This window comes from Prinia subflava, chromosome 14, assembly GCF_021018805.1.
Source record: "Prinia subflava isolate CZ2003 ecotype Zambia chromosome 14, Cam_Psub_1.2, whole genome shotgun sequence".
NCBI classification, from domain to species: domain Eukaryota; kingdom Metazoa; phylum Chordata; class Aves; order Passeriformes; family Cisticolidae; genus Prinia; species Prinia subflava.
The window spans coordinates 15,176,579-15,193,000 of record NC_086260.1 but is presented as its reverse complement, the minus strand read 5'-3'; the positions used below and the strand labels follow the sequence as shown (position 1 = coordinate 15,193,000).

The following is a 16,422-nucleotide window of genomic DNA, read 5'->3' as shown; positions in this document are numbered from 1 at the left end:
TGAGGCAGAAAGCCCAGAAGTCCTACACGATTGTTGCCTCGCGAAAAAAGCAGAGTGGCAAAAAACTGCAGAGAAGGGGAGGAGCTGCTAAGGTGAGAGTGGCAGGGACTGCCCACTGCAATGCTGCAGGGAGTGCCCAGTGCCACTCACCAGGCAGAACGTGTGGGCACAGAGCCCAAACTTCTCCACTTTGTTGCCGCAGATGTCCGGGTCGGCCTCCGTGCGGTGACACAGCATGCATGCTGCAGGGGACAGAGCCAATGGCACCGGGCATGAGCACCTCTGCAGGGCTCTTGGCCTGCAGCATCGGCCCCAAGGGCTGCTCTGTCCCTGCCTGCCTGCCTGCCTGATGGCCAGGCCTGCAGCCTTGGAGAGCAGGGCCCATTGCAGGCACGGGTGTCCCAAGAGTTGGGCTCTGGCCCAGCTGGGTCCCCTTGGGGAGGAAGGAGGCTCCCAGTCCTGGCATGGCTGAGCATCTCCTGCCTCTGCTCTGGGCCCCAGGGGGTGGGAGGGCTGCTTTGGCCTCACCTGGCTCCCTGGCATCAGGGGCCTCCTCCTTCCTGTCACACATGGCAGCTGTCAGCCTGAGTTCCTGTGCAGGAACGCTGCAGTCTGCTGCAGCTGCTGGTTGTCTCTCTGTGTGGCAGAAAGAAGAACGAGGGGAATTTGCAGAACAGGCCCAGAGCCACGAGGGCACTACTCCCTGGTGAGCCCTGCGTGAACCCTGCTCCTGTCCGCCTTCTCCTCCTGTCGTCGCGTCAAGGAACACTGCTGTCTCCTCTGGCTGTTCCTGCGCTGAGTGTGGGCAGGGAGAGGCAGTGAGCCTGCAGCACAGGCCCAGAGCCCTGAGGTGTGGGGTCTCTCTGGTCTCTGGGCAGCCACAGTCCTGCTCTGCCTTCTCCTCCCGTTGTCAGGACGCACTGACACACGGCCTGAGCCCAACCTTCCAGTTTGTGACCCTGGTCACACGTGTCACAATGGCCATGCTGACATCAGCATCGTGCACTCACAATTGGGGCAGCCATGGCCTCGGTCCCCCCCCACCCACCTGAGACAGCCCCCTTGGGAACTGAGGCTCTGAGATGGGTCTGAGCCTCTGGTCAGCGCAGAACCAGGGCAAGGATTCCTGCAGCAAGTGCAGGGTCCAGCGCCAGGCCCCAGGGCAGCCAACGAGGGTGGCCTTGTAGGCAGAAAGGAGCTGTTCAGGCAGTGCCACTCCAGGGCTCTGGGCTCAGCTGGGCCCCACGTGGGGAGGAAAGTGGCTCCCAGCCCTGGCATGGCTGAGCACCTCCTGCCTCTGCTCTGGGCCCCACACTTGGCCCCCCTGTCAGCCCCTGGGCCAGGCTGTGGGAGGGCTGCTTTGGCCTCACCTGGCTCCCTGGCATCAGAGGCCTCCTGCTTCTTGTCACACGTGGTGCTTGTCAGCGGGCTGGAGCTGCTGCTGTCTGGCAAGGAAGATTGGGAGACCGCTACGATGCTGCACGTCGGACACTGCTGCGGCTGCTGGTGTCTGGCAGCCGAGACTGGGGAAAGAAACCCGATGGCACTGGGCTGCCAGGGCTGGGGCGGATGGCCTTGCATTCTGCACAGCCACGGGAAGGCTGCAGGCCCGACTGCCTGGTCAGGCTGGGGCCACTGAACTCTGGCTCACGACTGCAGGCTCTAAGGGCAAGCAGGAAGAAGGTCAAGGGCTCCCCAGGCCTAGGCCAGGCCAGAGCAGTGCCCCCAGCCCTGCAGCAGCAGATGGAGCTGCTCCTGCCCCGGGGCCACCAGCAGGAGCCACAGGTGGGATGTGCCAAGAAACCAGCACTGCTTGGCCATCTTCAATAGATCAAGGCACTGGCACCACAAGGCAGCAAAATACTGCAAACACCTGATTTAAAACACCAGAGGGAAGCCATAGGATTGAAAGGAAAAGAAAATGAAGATGTGGGAAAAGAGAAAGGGAAGACTGCAACAATATCAAGGTGTGTTGATTGACTCATGCACACGAGGAAGAGTTGTTGAGTGTGGTGGGGAGAAGTTCTGTTGGACTTTGCAGTTCTTTTGACATGGTCTTTTGTTGTTCCAGTATGGTTTTGAACCCTTTTCTGGTTCTCCTGTTCTCTCCTCCCCTTCTGTGGTTACTGCCTGGCAGCTCTGGCTGACGGGGCTGTAAAAGCTGTGAGGAGCCGCACATACCCGCCCCTTGCAAAAGGCAGCAGGGAGTGCGAGGCACTTGTTGCTGGCAGGCCTGGCAGGGGAACATGGCCCCAGCAATCAAGAGAGAAGCAGAGCTCCGGCAATGAAAGGCACGGGAGGAGTCAGGATTACAGAGAAGGATGAAGCCACAGAGTGTGGGAGGTGCTGAAAAGACACAGAAGGGCTGCTCATGAATATCAATGAGGCCAAGGCACTCACGCATATAAAAGCCAGAGACGCCATTTTGTGAGCCTGAGCCTCTGGTGAGCAGAGAGAGTGCCCCTTGCTTTGTACTTTTAATGGCTTGGAATTCAATTGTATTTATTCATTGTCCAGGCTCTGAGTTGTTTCTAACACTGTCAGACACGGCAGCTGCCAGTGGTGAGTCCCTGTGCAGGAACGCTGCAGTCTCCTCCAGGTGCGGGTCCTCTCTGTGTGGGAGAGAGTGTGGGGAGTTTGCAGAACAGGCCCAGGGACACGCGGGCCCTGCTCCCTGGTGAGCCCTGGGTGAGCCCTGCTCCTGTCCCTGTGGCATTGAGCAGCACTGCTGTGTGCTCTGGCTGTTCCTGCGCTGATTGTGGGCAGGGAGAGGCAGTGAGCCTGCAGCACAGGCCAGGGCACAGAGGTGTGGGGCCTCTCTGGGCCCTGGGCAGCCGCAGCCCTGCTCTGCCTTCTCCTCCCGTTGTCAGGTCACACTGACACACGGCCTGAGCCCAACCTTCCAGTTTGTGACCAAGGGAAATCTGCTCCTCCCGCTGGCACAGGGCAGGAGGTCAGGGAAGGTGATGCCTTGGGAGAGAGGCGTGAGCAGTGCAGGAAAGCCAACATCACTCCAGCCTTCCAACAGGGCAGCAGGCAGGCAGGGACAGAGCAGCCCTTGGGGCCGATGCTGCAGGCCAAGAGCCCTGCAGAGGTGCTCATGCCCGGTGCCATTGGCTCTGTCCCCTGCAGCATGCATGCTGTGTCACCTCACGGAGGCTGACACTCCTGTGCCTCCCCAGGCCCTGGCAACTGCTCCTATGCTGCTCCTGCCCTGCCCAGGGCACCCACGGGTGCTGCTCAGGCCTGACACCCATCAGAACCAGCCGGGAGTGTGACGGCTCTGCTGCTCTGGGCAGGGCTGTCAGGGAAAGCAGCCGGGTGCCCCCAGGCTGAGGGCAGTGTCCAGGTTGGTTTTGGCGGAGCCCATCCAGTCCTGGAGGGCCGGGGGCACTGCTCTGGCCTGGGGTCCCCTGGCATTCCTGCTTGCCCTTACTGCCTCCAGGGATGAGCCAGAGCTCAATGGCCCCAGCCTGGCCAGACAGTCAGGATTGGAGCCTTCCCGTGCCTCCCCAGAACCCGAGACCATCAGCCCCAGCTTGGAAACACTGCCTAACAGGGTTTGCCAATATTTTTTCCTGTTAGGTCTTTGAAAGTAGTTTGAAAGTAATATTGTTTGGTCACTTCTTCAAGGAACAAACATCACACACTTCTAATAAGTAAAAGGTTTATTGGTTTGCTTTCCCTTTCCATTTGACATCCTTATGCTTCCTTCAGCATTCCGGAAAATAATGAAAATCAAACGTATTCATAGAAGTTTCTGAATCCACTATCAGGAGCTATTTCTAATTCACAGTTTCTGCTAAACACTTTCTATACATAAAGTTAAGTCGTTGCACCTGTAAAATACAGAGATGTGGTTGGTCCCCTGACTGGACATTGCAACATGAAGTTATACACACTATATACAAAAAAGCTTTTGTTCCCTGGTAGTTACAAAATTCTCGAGGTCCTGAATTAATTTTGCTTCCACATTCATAGCTGACTTCCCTCCCCATGCTCAGCTTTCAGCCACAGTTACCAGGGAACAGACCTTTACATACTCACCTTAAGCAATAATCTACATCTGTCTTCCTAACCCTATTTTTCTTCACTGAGTTCTATTGATCTACAAAATAACTTTGGGCATTCTGCACAAAACAAAGAACCAATTAACACACACAGCTCCGCTGTGTCTCCGAAGAAAAAAAAGCTAAAAGCAGCTCAAACTTAAAAACTTAAAAACTCGACTCCTGAGCTATGTCATTCTCAGGCAAAGGTCCCAGATGGACATCTGGGGCCAAGTCCTGCACATCCTCTTTGTCCCAGGGTATTTCCTGGGGTTTTTTCCTGGTTTGTTGTTTGAAGGTCCAAGCAAGTCCTTGAAATCAGCAGCAATATCATAATAGACTTCTTCAGACACTCGAGGCAGTGTCTCAGTCTCTTCTTTCTTCTTCCTTTTGGCTTTACTGAAATGAGATTGTTTGAGGATAGCAACACAGCACACGTCCTTTTCAAGGACAGCTTCCCTAGGAGCCACCCTGGCTCTTTGTGTCTCCCTAAACGTATCCAAGCTAAGGAGTGGTTCACTTTCAAGGGTGAGCAGTGGGGAAACCTCTGAGGTTGGAGTCTAAAGGCAGGAACAAGAGTCCTAATTAATTGGCCACATCCTTAAGTGACTTTTTCACTTAATACATGGTAACAGAAATCATGGTATTTAGCACCAATTCCTTTCCTGCCAATATTACCATCAAGAGCTAATCTGGGTTTCTGACAGACCTGCAGATCTCCAGGTGCCTGCACTGACCTTTCTCACCTTCACTTCTGGCAGCAAACAGACTAGAAAGCCAAGATGGCTCTAGGTCCTGCTGCTCAGGGGCCGCTTTGAGGCCCGACGTGGCTGGCGGGAGCGGCTGCCCCTGCGGGACGTCCCCAGCGGTGTCCCCCTGCGCCTGGGCCCCTCAGCACTTGCTGTCCTCCTGCTCCTGTCCTGGCGACGCCTGGACCGGGCAGATGGGCTCGAGGCCCGACGCTGGTGGGGGGAGCGGCTGCGTCTGGGGGACGTCCCTGAGGGTGTCCCCCTGCGCCTGGGCCTGTCAGCCCTTGGTGTTGTCCTCCTGCTCCTGTCAGAGCGGCTCCTGGACCGGCCAGATGGACTCTGGGGCTGCCCTTGCTGGCGGGAGCGGCTGCGTCTGGGGGATGCCTGTGACAATGACCCCCTTTGCCTGGGCCTCTCAGCCCTTGGTCGCGTTCTGCTTCTCCTGTCTTGGTGACTCCTTGTCTGGGCAGGTGCACTTAGGGACTGGGACCGGGCCCGACCTTGCTGGCGAGAGCGGTTTCGCCTGCAGTCAGGCCCAGCACATCTGGAACGGACCCTGTGCTCAGGGTCTGAGGATCTACGGTTTTCTGACCCTGGTGTTGCCTCCCTGTGTGCGCTGCGGCTTCTGCTCTTCCGAGAGGAATATGGCAGCAACTGCTGTGATGCTGCACGTCGGCGTCTGCTGCGGCTGTGGGTCTCTAGAGGCAAAGTTTGGGGAGCCAGACCTGATGGCCCCGGGCTGGAGGAGCTGGAACTGCCGTCCTCTGATTCTGGAGAACTGTGAGAAGGCCCCAGTCGTGACTGTCCAGCCAGGCTGCAGCCATTGATCTCTGGCACATCCCTGGGGGCTGTTAAGGGGAAGAAGGAAGGTCAAGGCCCCCTGGGCCAGGCCAGAAAAGTGCCCCCAGCCCTCAGGGAGTGGACAGGTTCTGTCAAGGCAGTGTGGGAACTGCCAAGCCCACAGGCAGTGCCCCCAGACCAGAGGCACTGATCCTTGCCCAGAGCCCCCCAGGTGCTTGGCCTCATACCTGTGCCAAGACCAGCACAGCTGTCACACTCCCAACTAGTTCTCTTTGCTGTCAGGCCAGAGCAGCGCCTGTGGGTGCCTTCAGCAGCACAGGAGGAACATAGGAGCAGTTCCCAGGGCCTGGAGAAGCAAATGGGTTCATGGCTCTGAAGATCAAGTGTCCCAGCACAGGCTTGTCTGGCCAAGCTCTTCCGGCTCCTTCTCCTTTGAGCCCTTATGGATACACAGGTTCCCCACAGAGTCCCAGGTGCAGCTTCCTGACTTACCCCTCTTCCTCTGCTTGCTCCCTGCCTCCTGGGTAAAGGCATTTCCTGGCATTGCACCAGCTGTGCCTCTCTTCTAGGTCGGCGAAGGCATCGTTGTCCTCCCATGTTGGCAGTCTGATGGAGGAAGGAGATGCTGATGAGTGTCTGCTGCCCTGCCCTCATGGAGATCCAGGATGTCCCTGCTCTTCCTCCAGTGCTTTTCCATTTTGTGTGTGAAGCTGAAGCCCAGACTCAGGGGACAGGGCAGGGTCAGGACTGCAGGGCAGGGCCTGGTACAGCACAGCACTTGCACCCTCCAGTCTCGTGAGCCAGGCAGAAGGACACCAACCTGAAGGGGACGCGGATCCCCATGATGAACATATGTACAAGAAATTCTTGAAGGTCTCTGCAGAGGGGGCAATGGAGGCATAAAAGACCAGAGCGCATGGCCTGTCCCTGCAGGGCAAACAGAAGCAGTGTGAGCGAGGCCCTGGTGCTGCTGAGCACCTGCTGAGCCCCGGGGCAGAGGGGATGGCTCCTACCTGGATGCAGTCCCTGTGGAACCAGGCCCTTTTGCACGCTGGGCACACCATGGTGGTGAAGGTATTTCTATCCTCCACAGGCTCCAGGCAGATGGGGCATTTGGTGTCTGGCTCTGGAGTCTCCTGCACGTCCTGCTCTGGACGGTGCTCAGAGCAGTAGGAGCTGGGGCCAAAGGGATGGGCAAGGTCACAAATGCTGGGTCCTTCCCTAGGGGTGATGGGCAGTGGGAAGGACATACCTATAATTTGAAATATATTGAGTGACACAGCCGCCTTCCTTGGCACAGGGCAGGTGGAACCATCTGTCACAGTTTTCCTCGCAGCACATGATGGTGGCCCCGCTCTGGCCGCAGACACAGCAGCGCTGCCGAGAGCCAAGCAGCTCCATCAGCAGCGGCCTCGGGGCCCCCCCAGGCAGCCCCACAGCTCCGGGCAGGGCGCAGGATGTGGCCACTGCTGGGTCTGAGCCCACAGAGGCGCCTGGTGGAGGAGGCTCCTGTGCCAGAGCCTCTGTGGAGCTGCTGGGAGCCAGACTTTGTCCCACAGGCGGCTGCATGGCCGGCCTTTCTTTCCTGGGGTCTGGGCTAAGCACTGCCAAACCTCGCCTGGCACAAATCTCCCTGCTCTTGTCAGGCTCTCACCTTCTGTGCTGCCCGCCTGACTGCAAGTTGGATATCTTGAGGCAGAAAGCCCAGGAGTCCTACACGATTGTTGCCTCGCGAAAAAAGCAGAGTGGCAAAAAACTGCAGAGAAGGGGAGGAGCTGCTAAGGTGAGAGTGGCAGGGACTGCCCACTGCAATGCTGCAGGGAGTGCCCAGTGCCACTCACCAGGCAGAACGTGTGGGCACAGAGCCCAAACTTCTCCACTTTGTTGCCGCAGATGTCCGGGTCGGCCTCCGTGCGGTGACACAGCATGCATGCTGCAGGGGACAGAGCCAATGGCACCGGGCATGAGCACCTCTGCAGGGCTCTTGGCCTGCAGCATCGGCCCCAAGGGCTGCTCTGTCCCTGCCTGCCTGCCTGCCTGATGGCCAGGCCTGCAGCCTTGGAGAGCAGGGCCCACTGCAGGCACGGGTGTCCCAAGAGTTGGGCTCTGGCCCAGCTGGGTCCCCTTGGGGAGGAAGGAGGCTCCCAGTCCTGGCATGGCTGAGCACCTCCTGCCTCTGCTCTGGGCCCCAGGGGGTGGGAGGGCTGCTTTGGCCTCACCTGGCTCCCTGGCATCAGGGGCCTCCTCCTTCCTGTCACACATGGCAGCTGTCAGCCTGAGTTCCTGTGCAGGAACGCTGCAGTCTGCTGCAGCTGCTGGTTGTCTCTCTGTGTGGCAGAAAAAAGAACGAGGGGAATTTGCAGAACAGGCCCAGAGCCACGAGGGCACTACTCCCTGGTGAGCCCTGGGTGAACCCTGCTCCTGTCCGCCTTCTCCTCCTGTCGTCGCGTCAAGGAACACTGCTGTCTCCTCTGGCTGTTCCTGCGCTGAGTGTGGGCAGGGAGAGGCAGTGAGCCTGCAGCACAGGCCCAGAGCCCTGAGGTGTGGGGTCTCCCTGGTCTCTGGGCAGCCACAGTCCTGCTCTGCCTTCTCCTCCTGTTGTCAGGACGCACTGACACACGGCCTGAGCCCAACCTTCCAGTTTGTGACCTTGGTCACACGTGTCACAATGGCCATGCTGACATCAGCATCGTGCACTCACAATTGGGGCAGCCATGGCCTCGGTCCCCCCCCACCCCCCTGAGACAGCCCCCTTGGGAACTGAGGCTCTGAGATGGGTCTGAGCCTCTGGTCAGCGCAGAACCAGGGCAAGGATTCCTGCAGCAAGTGCAGGGTCCAGTGCCAGGCCCCAGGGCAGCCAACGAGGGTGGCCTTGTAGGCAGAAAGGAGCTGTTCAGGCAGTGCCACTCCAGGGCTCTGGCCCAGCTGGGCGCCACGTGGGGAGGAAAGAGGCTCCCAGGCCTGGCATGGCTGGGAACCTCCTGCCTCTGCTCTGGGCCCCACACTTGGCCCCCCTGTCAGCCCCTGGGCCAGGCTGTGGGAGGGCTGCTTTGGCCTCACCTGGCTCCCTGGCATCAGAGTCCTCCTTGCTTCTTGTCACACGTGGTGCTTGTCAGCGGGCTGGAGCTGCTGCTGTCTGGCAAGGAAGATTGGGAGACCGCTACGATGCTGCACGTTGGACACTGCTGCGGCTGCTGGTGTCTGGCAGCCGAGACTGGGGAAAGAAACCCGATGGCACTGGGCTGCCAGGGCTGGGGCGGATGGCCTTGCATTCTGCACAGCCACAGGAAGGCTGCAGGCCCGACTGCCTGGTCAGGCTGGGGCCACTGGACTCTGGCTCACGACTGCAGGCTCTAAGGGCAAGCAGGAAGAAGGTCAAGGGCTCCCCAGGCCTAGGCCACGCCAGAGCAGTGCCCCCAGCCCTGCAGCAGCAGATGGAGCTGCTCCTGCCCCGGGGCCACCAGCAGGAGCCACAGGTGGGATGTGCCAAGAAACCAGCACTGCTTGGCCATCTTCAATAGATCAAGGCACTGGCACCACAAGGCAGCAAAATACTGCAAACACCTGATTTAAAACACCAGAGGGAAGCCATAGGATTGAAAGGAAAAGAAAATGAAGATGTGGGAAAAGAGAAAGGGAAGACTGCAACGATATTGAGATGTGGTGATTGACTCATGCACACGAGGAAGAGTTGTTGAGTGTGGTGGGGAGAAGTTCTGTTGGAGTTTGCAGTTCTTTTGACATGGTCTTTTGTTGTTCCAGTATGGTTTTGAACCCTTTTCTGTTCTCTCTTCTGTCCTCTCCTCCCCTTCTGTGGTTACTGCCTGGCAGCTCTGGCTGACGGGGCTGTAAAAGCTGTGAGGAGCCGCACATACCCGCCCCTTGCAAAAGGCAGCAGGGAGTGCGAGGCACTTGTTGCTGGCAGGCCTGGCAGGGGAACATGGCCCCAGCAATCAAGAGAGAAGCAGAGCTCCGGCAATGAAAGGCACGGGAGGAGTCAGGATTACAGAGAAGGATGAAGCCACAGAGTGTGGGAGGTGCTGAAAAGACACAGAAGGGCTGCTCATGAATATCAATGAGGCCAATGCACTCACGCATATAAAAGCCAGAGACGCCATTTTGTGAGCCTGAGCCTCTGGTGAGCAGAGAGAGTGCCCCTTGCTTTGTACTTTTAATGGCTTGGAATTCAATTGTATTTATTCATTGTCCAGGCTCTGAGTTGTTTCTAACACTGTCAGACACGGCAGCTGCCAGTGGTGAGTCCCTGTGCAGGAACGCTGCAGTCTCCTCCAGGTGCGGGTCCTCTCTGTGCGGGACAGAGTGTGGGGAGTTTGCAGAACAGGCCCAGGGACACGAGGGCCCTGCTCCCTGGTGAGCCCTGGGTGAGCCCTGCTCCTGTCCCTGTGGCATTGAGCAGCACTGCTGTGTGCTCTGGCTGTTCCTGCGCTGATTGTGGGCAGGGAGAGGCAGTGAGCCTGCAGCACAGGCCCGGGGCACAGAGGTGTGGGGCCTCTCTGGGCCCTGGGCAGCCGCAGCCCTGCTCTGCCTTCTCCTCCCGTTGTCAGGTCACACTGACACACGGCCTGAGCCCAACCTTCCAGTTTGTGACCAAGGGAAATCTGCTCCTCCCGCTGGCACAGGGCAGGAGGTCAGGGAAGGTGATGCCTTGGGAGAGAGGCGTGAGCAGTGCAGGAAAGCCAACATCACTCCAGCCTTCCAACAGGGCAGCAGGCAGGCAGGGACAGAGCAGCCCTTGGGGCCGATGCTGCAGGCCAAGAGCCCTGCAGAGGGGCTCATGCCCGGTGCCATTGGCTCTGTCCCCTGCAGCATGCATGCTGTGTCACCTCACGGAGGCTGACACTCCTGTGCCTCCCCAGGCCCTGGCAACTGCCTTTGTGCTGCTCCTGCCCTGCCCAGGGCACCCACGGGTGCTGCTCAGGCCTGACACCCATCAGAACCAGCCGGGAGTGTGACGGCTCTGCTGCTCTGGGCAGGGCTGTCAGGGAAAGCAGCCGGGTGCCCCCAGGCTGAGGGCCGTGTCCAGGTTGGTTTTGGCGGAGCCCATCCAGTCCTGGAGGGCCGGGGGCACTGCTCTGGCCTGGGGTCCCCTGGCATTCCTGCTTGCCCTTACTGCCTCCAGGGATGAGCCAGAGCTCAATGGCCCCAGCCTGGCCAGACAGTCAGGATTGGAGCCTTCCCGTGCCTCCCCAGAACCTGAGACCATCAGCCCCAGCTTGGAAACACTGCCTAACAGGGTTTGCCAGTATTTTTTCCTGTTAGGTCTTTGAAAGTAGTTTGAAAGTAATATTGTTTGGTCACTTCTTCAAGGAACAAACATCACACACTTCTAATAAGTAAAAGGTTTATTGGTTTGCTTTCCCTTTCCATTTGACATCCTTATGCTTCCTTCAGCATTCCGGAAAATAATGAAAATCAAACGTATTCATAGAAGTTTCTGAATCCACTATCAGGAGCTATTTCTAATTCACAGTTTCTGCTAAACACTTTCTATACATAAAGTTAAGTCGTTGCACCTGTAAAATACAGAGATGTGGTTGGTCCCCTGACTGGACATTGCAACATGAAGTTATACACACTATATACAAAAAAGCTTTTGTTCCCTGGTAGTTACAAAATTCTCGAGGTCCTGAATTAATTTTGCTTCCACATTCATAGCTGACTTCCCTCCCCATGCTCAGCTTTCAGCCACAGTTACCAGGGAACAGACCTTTACATACTCACCTTAAGCAATAATCTACATCTGTCTTCCTAACCCTATTTTTCTTCACTGAGTTCTATTGATCTACAAAATAACTTTGGGCATTCTGCACAAAACAAAGAACCAATTAACACACACAGCTCCGCTGTGTCTCCAAAGAAAGAAAAGCTAAAAGCAGCTCAAACTTAAAAACTTAAAAACTCGACTCCTGAGCTGTGTCATTCTCAGGCAAAGGTCCCAGATGGACATCTGGGGCCGAGTCCTGCACATCCTCTTTGTCCCAGGGTATTTCCTGGGGTTTTTTCCTGGTTTGTTGTTTGAAGGTCCAAGCAAGTCCTTGAAATCAGCAGCAATATCATAATAGACTTCTTCAGACACTCGAGGCAGTGTCTCAGTCTCTTCTTTCTTCTTCCTTTTGGCTTTACTGAAATGAGATTGTTTGAGGATAGCAACACAGCACACGTCCTTTTCAAGGACAGCTTCCCTAGGAGCCACCCTGGCTCTTTGTGTCTCCCTAAACGTATCCAAGCTAAGGAGTGGTTCACTTTCAAGGGTGAGCAGTGGGGAAACCTCTGAGGTTGGAGTCTAAAGGCAGGAACAAGAGTCCTAATTAATTGGCCACATCCTTAAGTGACTTTTTCACTTAATACATGGTAACAGAAATCACGGTATTTAGCACCAATTCCTTTCCTGCCAATATTACCATCAAGAGCTAATCTGGGTTTCTCAGAGACCTGCAGATCTCCAGGTGCCTGCATTGACCTTTCTCACCTTCACTTCTGGCAGCAAACAGACTAGAAAGCCAAGATAGCTCTAGGTCCTGCTGCTCAGGGGCCGCTTTGAGGCCCGACGTGGCTGGCGGGAGCGGCTGTCCCTGCGGGACGTCCCCAGCGGTGTCCCCCTGTGCCTGGGCCCCTCAGCACTTGCTGTCCTCCTGCTCCTGTCCTGGCGACGCCTGGACCGGGCAGATGGGCTCGAGGCCCGACGCTGGTGGGGGGAGCGGCTGCGTCTGGGGGACGTCCCTGAGGGTGTCTCCCTGCGCCTGGGCCTGTCAGCCCTTGGTGTTGTCCTCCTGCTCCTGTCAGAGCGGCTCCTGGACCGGCCAGATGGACTCTGGGGCTGCCCTTGCTGGCGGGAGCGGCTGCGTCTGGGGGATGCCTGTGACAATGACCCCCTTTGCCTGGGCCTCTCAGCCCTTGGTCGTGTTCTGCTTCTCCTGTCTTGGTGACTCCTTGTCTGGGCAGGTGCACTTAGGGACTGGGACCGGGCCCGACCTTGCTGGCGAGAGCGGTTTCGCCTGCAGTCAGGCCCAGCACATCTGGAACGGACCCTGTGCTCAGGGTCTGAGGATCTACGGTTTTCTGACCCTGGTGTTGCCTCCCTGTGTGCGCTGCGGCTTCTGCTCTTCCGAGAGGAATATGGCAGCAACTGCTGTGATGCTGCACGTCGGCGTCTGCTGCGGCTGTGGGTCTCTAGAGGCAAAGTTTGGGGAGCCAGACCTGATGGCCCCGGGCTGGAGGAGCTGGAACTGCCGTCCTCTGATTCTGGAGAACTGTGAGAAGGCCCCAGTCGTGACTGTCCAGCCAGGCTGCAGCCATTGATCTCTGGCACATCCCTGGGGGCTGTTAAGGGGAAGAAGGAAGGTCAAGGCCCCCTGGGCCAGGCCAGAAAAGTGCCCCCAGCCCTCAGGGAGTGGACAGGTTCTGTCAAGGCAGTGTGGGAACTGCCAAGCCCACAGGCAGTGCCCCCAGACCAGAGGCACTGATCCTTGCCCAGAGCCCCCCAGGTGCTTGGCCTCATACCTGTGCCAAGACCAGCACAGCTGTCACACTCCCAACTAGTTCTCTTTGCTGTCAGGCCAGAGCAGCGCCTGTGGGTGCCTTCAGCAGCACAGGAGGAACATAGGAGCAGTTCCCAGGGCCTGGAGAAGCAAATGGGTTCATGGCTCTGAAGATCAAGTGTCCCAGCACAGGCTTGTCTGGCCAAGCTCTTCCGGCTCCTTCTCCTTTGAGCCCTTATGGATACACAGGTTCCCCACAGAGTCCCAGGTGCAGCTTCCTGACTTACCCCTCTTCCTCTGCTTGCTCCCTGCCTCCTGGGTAAAGGCATTTCCTGGCATTGCACCAGCTGTGCCTCTCTTCTAGGTCGGCGAAGGCATCGTTGTCCTCCCATGTTGGCAGTCTGATGGAGGAAGGAGATGCTGATGAGTGTCTGCTGCCCTGCCCTCATGGAGATCCAGGATGTCCCTGCTCTTCCTCCAGTGCTTTTCCATTTTGTGTGTGAAGCTGAAGCCCAGACTCAGGGGACAGGGCAGGGTCAGGACTGCAGGGCAGGGCCTGGTACAGCACAGCACTTGCACCCTCCAGTCTCGTGAGCCAGGCAGAAGGACACCAACCTGAAGGGGACGCGGATCCCCATGATGAACATATGTACAAGAAATTCTTGAAGGTCTCTGCAGAGGGGGCAATGGAGGCATAAAAGACCAGAGCGCATGGCCTGTCCCTGCAGGGCAAACAGAAGCAGTGTGAGCGAGGCCCTGGTGCTGCTGAGCACCTGCTGAGCCCCGGGGCAGAGGGGATGGCTCCTACCTGGATGCAGTCCCTGTGGAACCAGGCCCTTTTGCACGCTGGGCACACCATGGTGGTGAAGGTATTTCTATCCTCCACAGGCTCCAGGCAGATGGGGCATTTGGTGTCTGGCTCTGGAGTCTCCTGCACGTCCTGCTCTGGACGGTGCTCAGAGCAGTAGGAGCTGGGGCCAAAGGGATGGGCAAGGTCACAAATGCTGGGTCCTTCCCTAGGGGTGATGGGCAGTGGGAAGGACATACCTATAATTTGAAATATATTGAGTGACACAGCCGCCTTCCTTGGCACAGGGCAGGTGGAACCATCTGTCACAGTTTTCCTCGCAGCACATGATGGTGGCCCCGCTCTGGCCGCAGACACAGCAGTGCTGCCGAGAGCCAAGCAGCTCCATCAGCAGCGGCCTCGGGGCCCCCCCAGGCAGCCCCACAGCTCCGGGCAGGGCGCAGGATGTGGCCACTGCTGGGTCTGAGCCCACAGAGGCGCCTGGTGGAGGAGGCTCCTGTGCCAGAGCCTCTGTGGAGCTGCTGGGAGCCAGACTTTGTCCCACAGGCGGCTGCATGGCCGGCCTTTCTTTCCTGGGGTCTGGGCTAAGCACTGCCAAACCTCGCCTGGCACAAATCTCCCTGCTCTTGTCAGGCTCTCACCTTCTGTGCTGCCCGCCTGACTGCAAGTTGGATATCTTGAGGCAGAAAGCCCAGGAGTCCTACACGATTGTTGCCTCGCGAAAAAAGCAGAGTGGCAAAAAACTGCAGAGAAGGGGAGGAGCTGCTAAGGTGAGAGTGGCAGGGACTGCCCACTGCAATGCTGCAGGGAGTGCCCAGTGCCACTCACCAGGCAGAACGTGTGGGCACAGAGCCCAAACTTCTCCACTTTGTTGCCGCAGATGTCCGGGTCGGCCTCCGTGCGGTGACACAGCATGCATGCTGCAGGGGACAGAGCCAATGGCACCGGGCATGAGCACCTCTGCAGGGCTCTTGGCCTGCAGCATCGGCCCCAAGGGCTGCTCTGTCCCTGCCTGCCTGCCTGCCTGATGGCCAGGCCTGCAGCCTTGGAGAGCAGGGCCCACTGCAGGCACGGGTGTCCCAAGAGTTGGGCTCTGGCCCAGCTGGGTCCCCTTGGGGAGGAAGGAGGCTCCCAGTCCTGGCATGGCTGAGCACCTCCTGCCTCTGCTCTGGGCCCCAGGGGGTGGGAGGGCTGCTTTGGCCTCACCTGGCTCCCTGGCATCAGGGGCCTCCTCCTTCCTGTCACACATGGCAGCTGTCAGCCTGAGTTCCTGTGCAGGAACGCTGCAGTCTGCTGCAGCTGCTGGTTGTCTCTCTGTGTGGCAGAAAAAAGAACGAGGGGAATTTGCAGAACAGGCCCAGAGCCACGAGGGCACTACTCCCTGGTGAGCCCTGGGTGAACCCTGCTCCTGTCCGCCTTCTCCTCCTGTCGTCGCGTCAAGGAACACTGCTGTCTTCTCTGGCTGTTCCTGCGCTGAGTGTGGGCAGGGAGAGGCAGTGAGCCTGCAGCACAGGCCCAGAGCCCTGAGGTGTGGGGTCTCTCTGGTCTCTGGGCAGCCACAGTCCTGCTCTGCCTTCTCCTCCCGTTGTCAGGACGCACTGACACACGGCCTGAGCCCAACCTTCCAGTTTGTGACCTTGGTCACACGTGTCACAATGGCCATGCTGACATCAGCATCGTGCACTCACAATTGGGGCAGCCATGGCCTCGGTCCCCCCCCACCCACCTGAGACAGCTCCCTTGGGAACTGAGGCTCTGAGATGGGTCTGAGCCTCTGGTCAGCGCAGAACCAGGGCAAGGATTCCTGCAGCAAGTGCAGGGTCCAGTGCCAGGCCCCAGGGCAGCCAACGAGGGTGGCCTTGTAGGCAGAAAGGAGCTGTTCAGGCAGTGCCACTCCAGGGCTCTGGCCCAGCTGGGCGCCACGTGGGGAGGAAAGAGGCTCCCAGGCCTGGCATGGCTGGGAACCTCCTGCCTCTGCTCTGGGCCCCACACTTGGCCCCCCTGTCAGCCCCTGGGCCAGGCTGTGGGAGGGCTGCTTTGGCCTCACCTGGCTCCCTGGCATCAGAGTCCTCCTTGCTTCTTGTCACACGTGGTGCTTGTCAGCGGGCTGGAGCTGCTGCTGTCTGGCAAGGAAGATTGGGAGACCGCTACGATGCTGCACGTTGGACACTGCTGCGGCTGCTGGTGTCTGTCAGCCGAGACTGGGGAAAGAAACCCGATGGCACTGGGCTGCCAGGGCTGGGGCGGATGGCCTTGCATTCTGCACAGCCACAGGAAGGCTGCAGGCCCGACTGCCTGGTCAGGCTGGGGCCACTGGACTCTGGCTCACGACTGCAGGCTCTAAGGGCAAGCAGGAAGAAGGTCAAGGGCTCCCCAGGCCTAGGCCACGCCAGAGCAGTGCCCCCAGCCCTGCAGCAGCAGATGGAGCTGCTCCTGCCCCGGGGCCACCAGCAGGAGCCACAGGTGGGATGTGCCAAGAAACCAGCACTGCTTGGCCATCTTCAATAGATCAAGGC

The 16,422-nt window shown here is 58.4% G+C and overlaps 2 protein-coding genes across 2 annotated transcripts; both read right to left on the bottom strand.

Moving 5' to 3' along the window:
- Positions 1–22: 22 nt before the first annotated feature.
- LOC134558269 (PHD finger protein 7-like) lies at positions 23–7,259 on the bottom strand. The gene is made up of 10 exons (XM_063411949.1): positions 6,852–7,259; positions 6,613–6,775; positions 6,420–6,526; positions 6,092–6,205; positions 5,827–5,945; positions 5,299–5,646; positions 1,371–1,523; positions 529–636; positions 151–242; positions 23–37 (listed from the first exon to the last, which is right to left on the bottom strand). The coding sequence occupies exons 1-10, from the start codon at positions 7,166–7,168 to the stop codon at positions 23–25; spliced, it is 1,536 nt and encodes a 511-aa protein (XP_063268019.1). The 5' UTR covers positions 7,169–7,259.
- A 53-nt stretch (positions 7,260–7,312) lies between these two features.
- Positions 7,313–15,609, bottom strand: LOC134558268 (PHD finger protein 7-like). Its single transcript, XM_063411948.1, has 12 exons — positions 15,595–15,609; positions 14,735–14,968; positions 14,548–14,649; positions 14,146–14,270; positions 13,907–14,069; positions 13,714–13,820; positions 13,386–13,499; positions 13,121–13,239; positions 12,593–12,940; positions 7,819–7,926; positions 7,441–7,532; positions 7,313–7,327 (listed from the first exon to the last, which is right to left on the bottom strand). The coding sequence occupies exons 1-12, from the start codon at positions 15,607–15,609 to the stop codon at positions 7,313–7,315; spliced, it is 1,542 nt and encodes a 513-aa protein (XP_063268018.1).
- Positions 15,610–16,422: the final 813 nt, after the last annotated feature.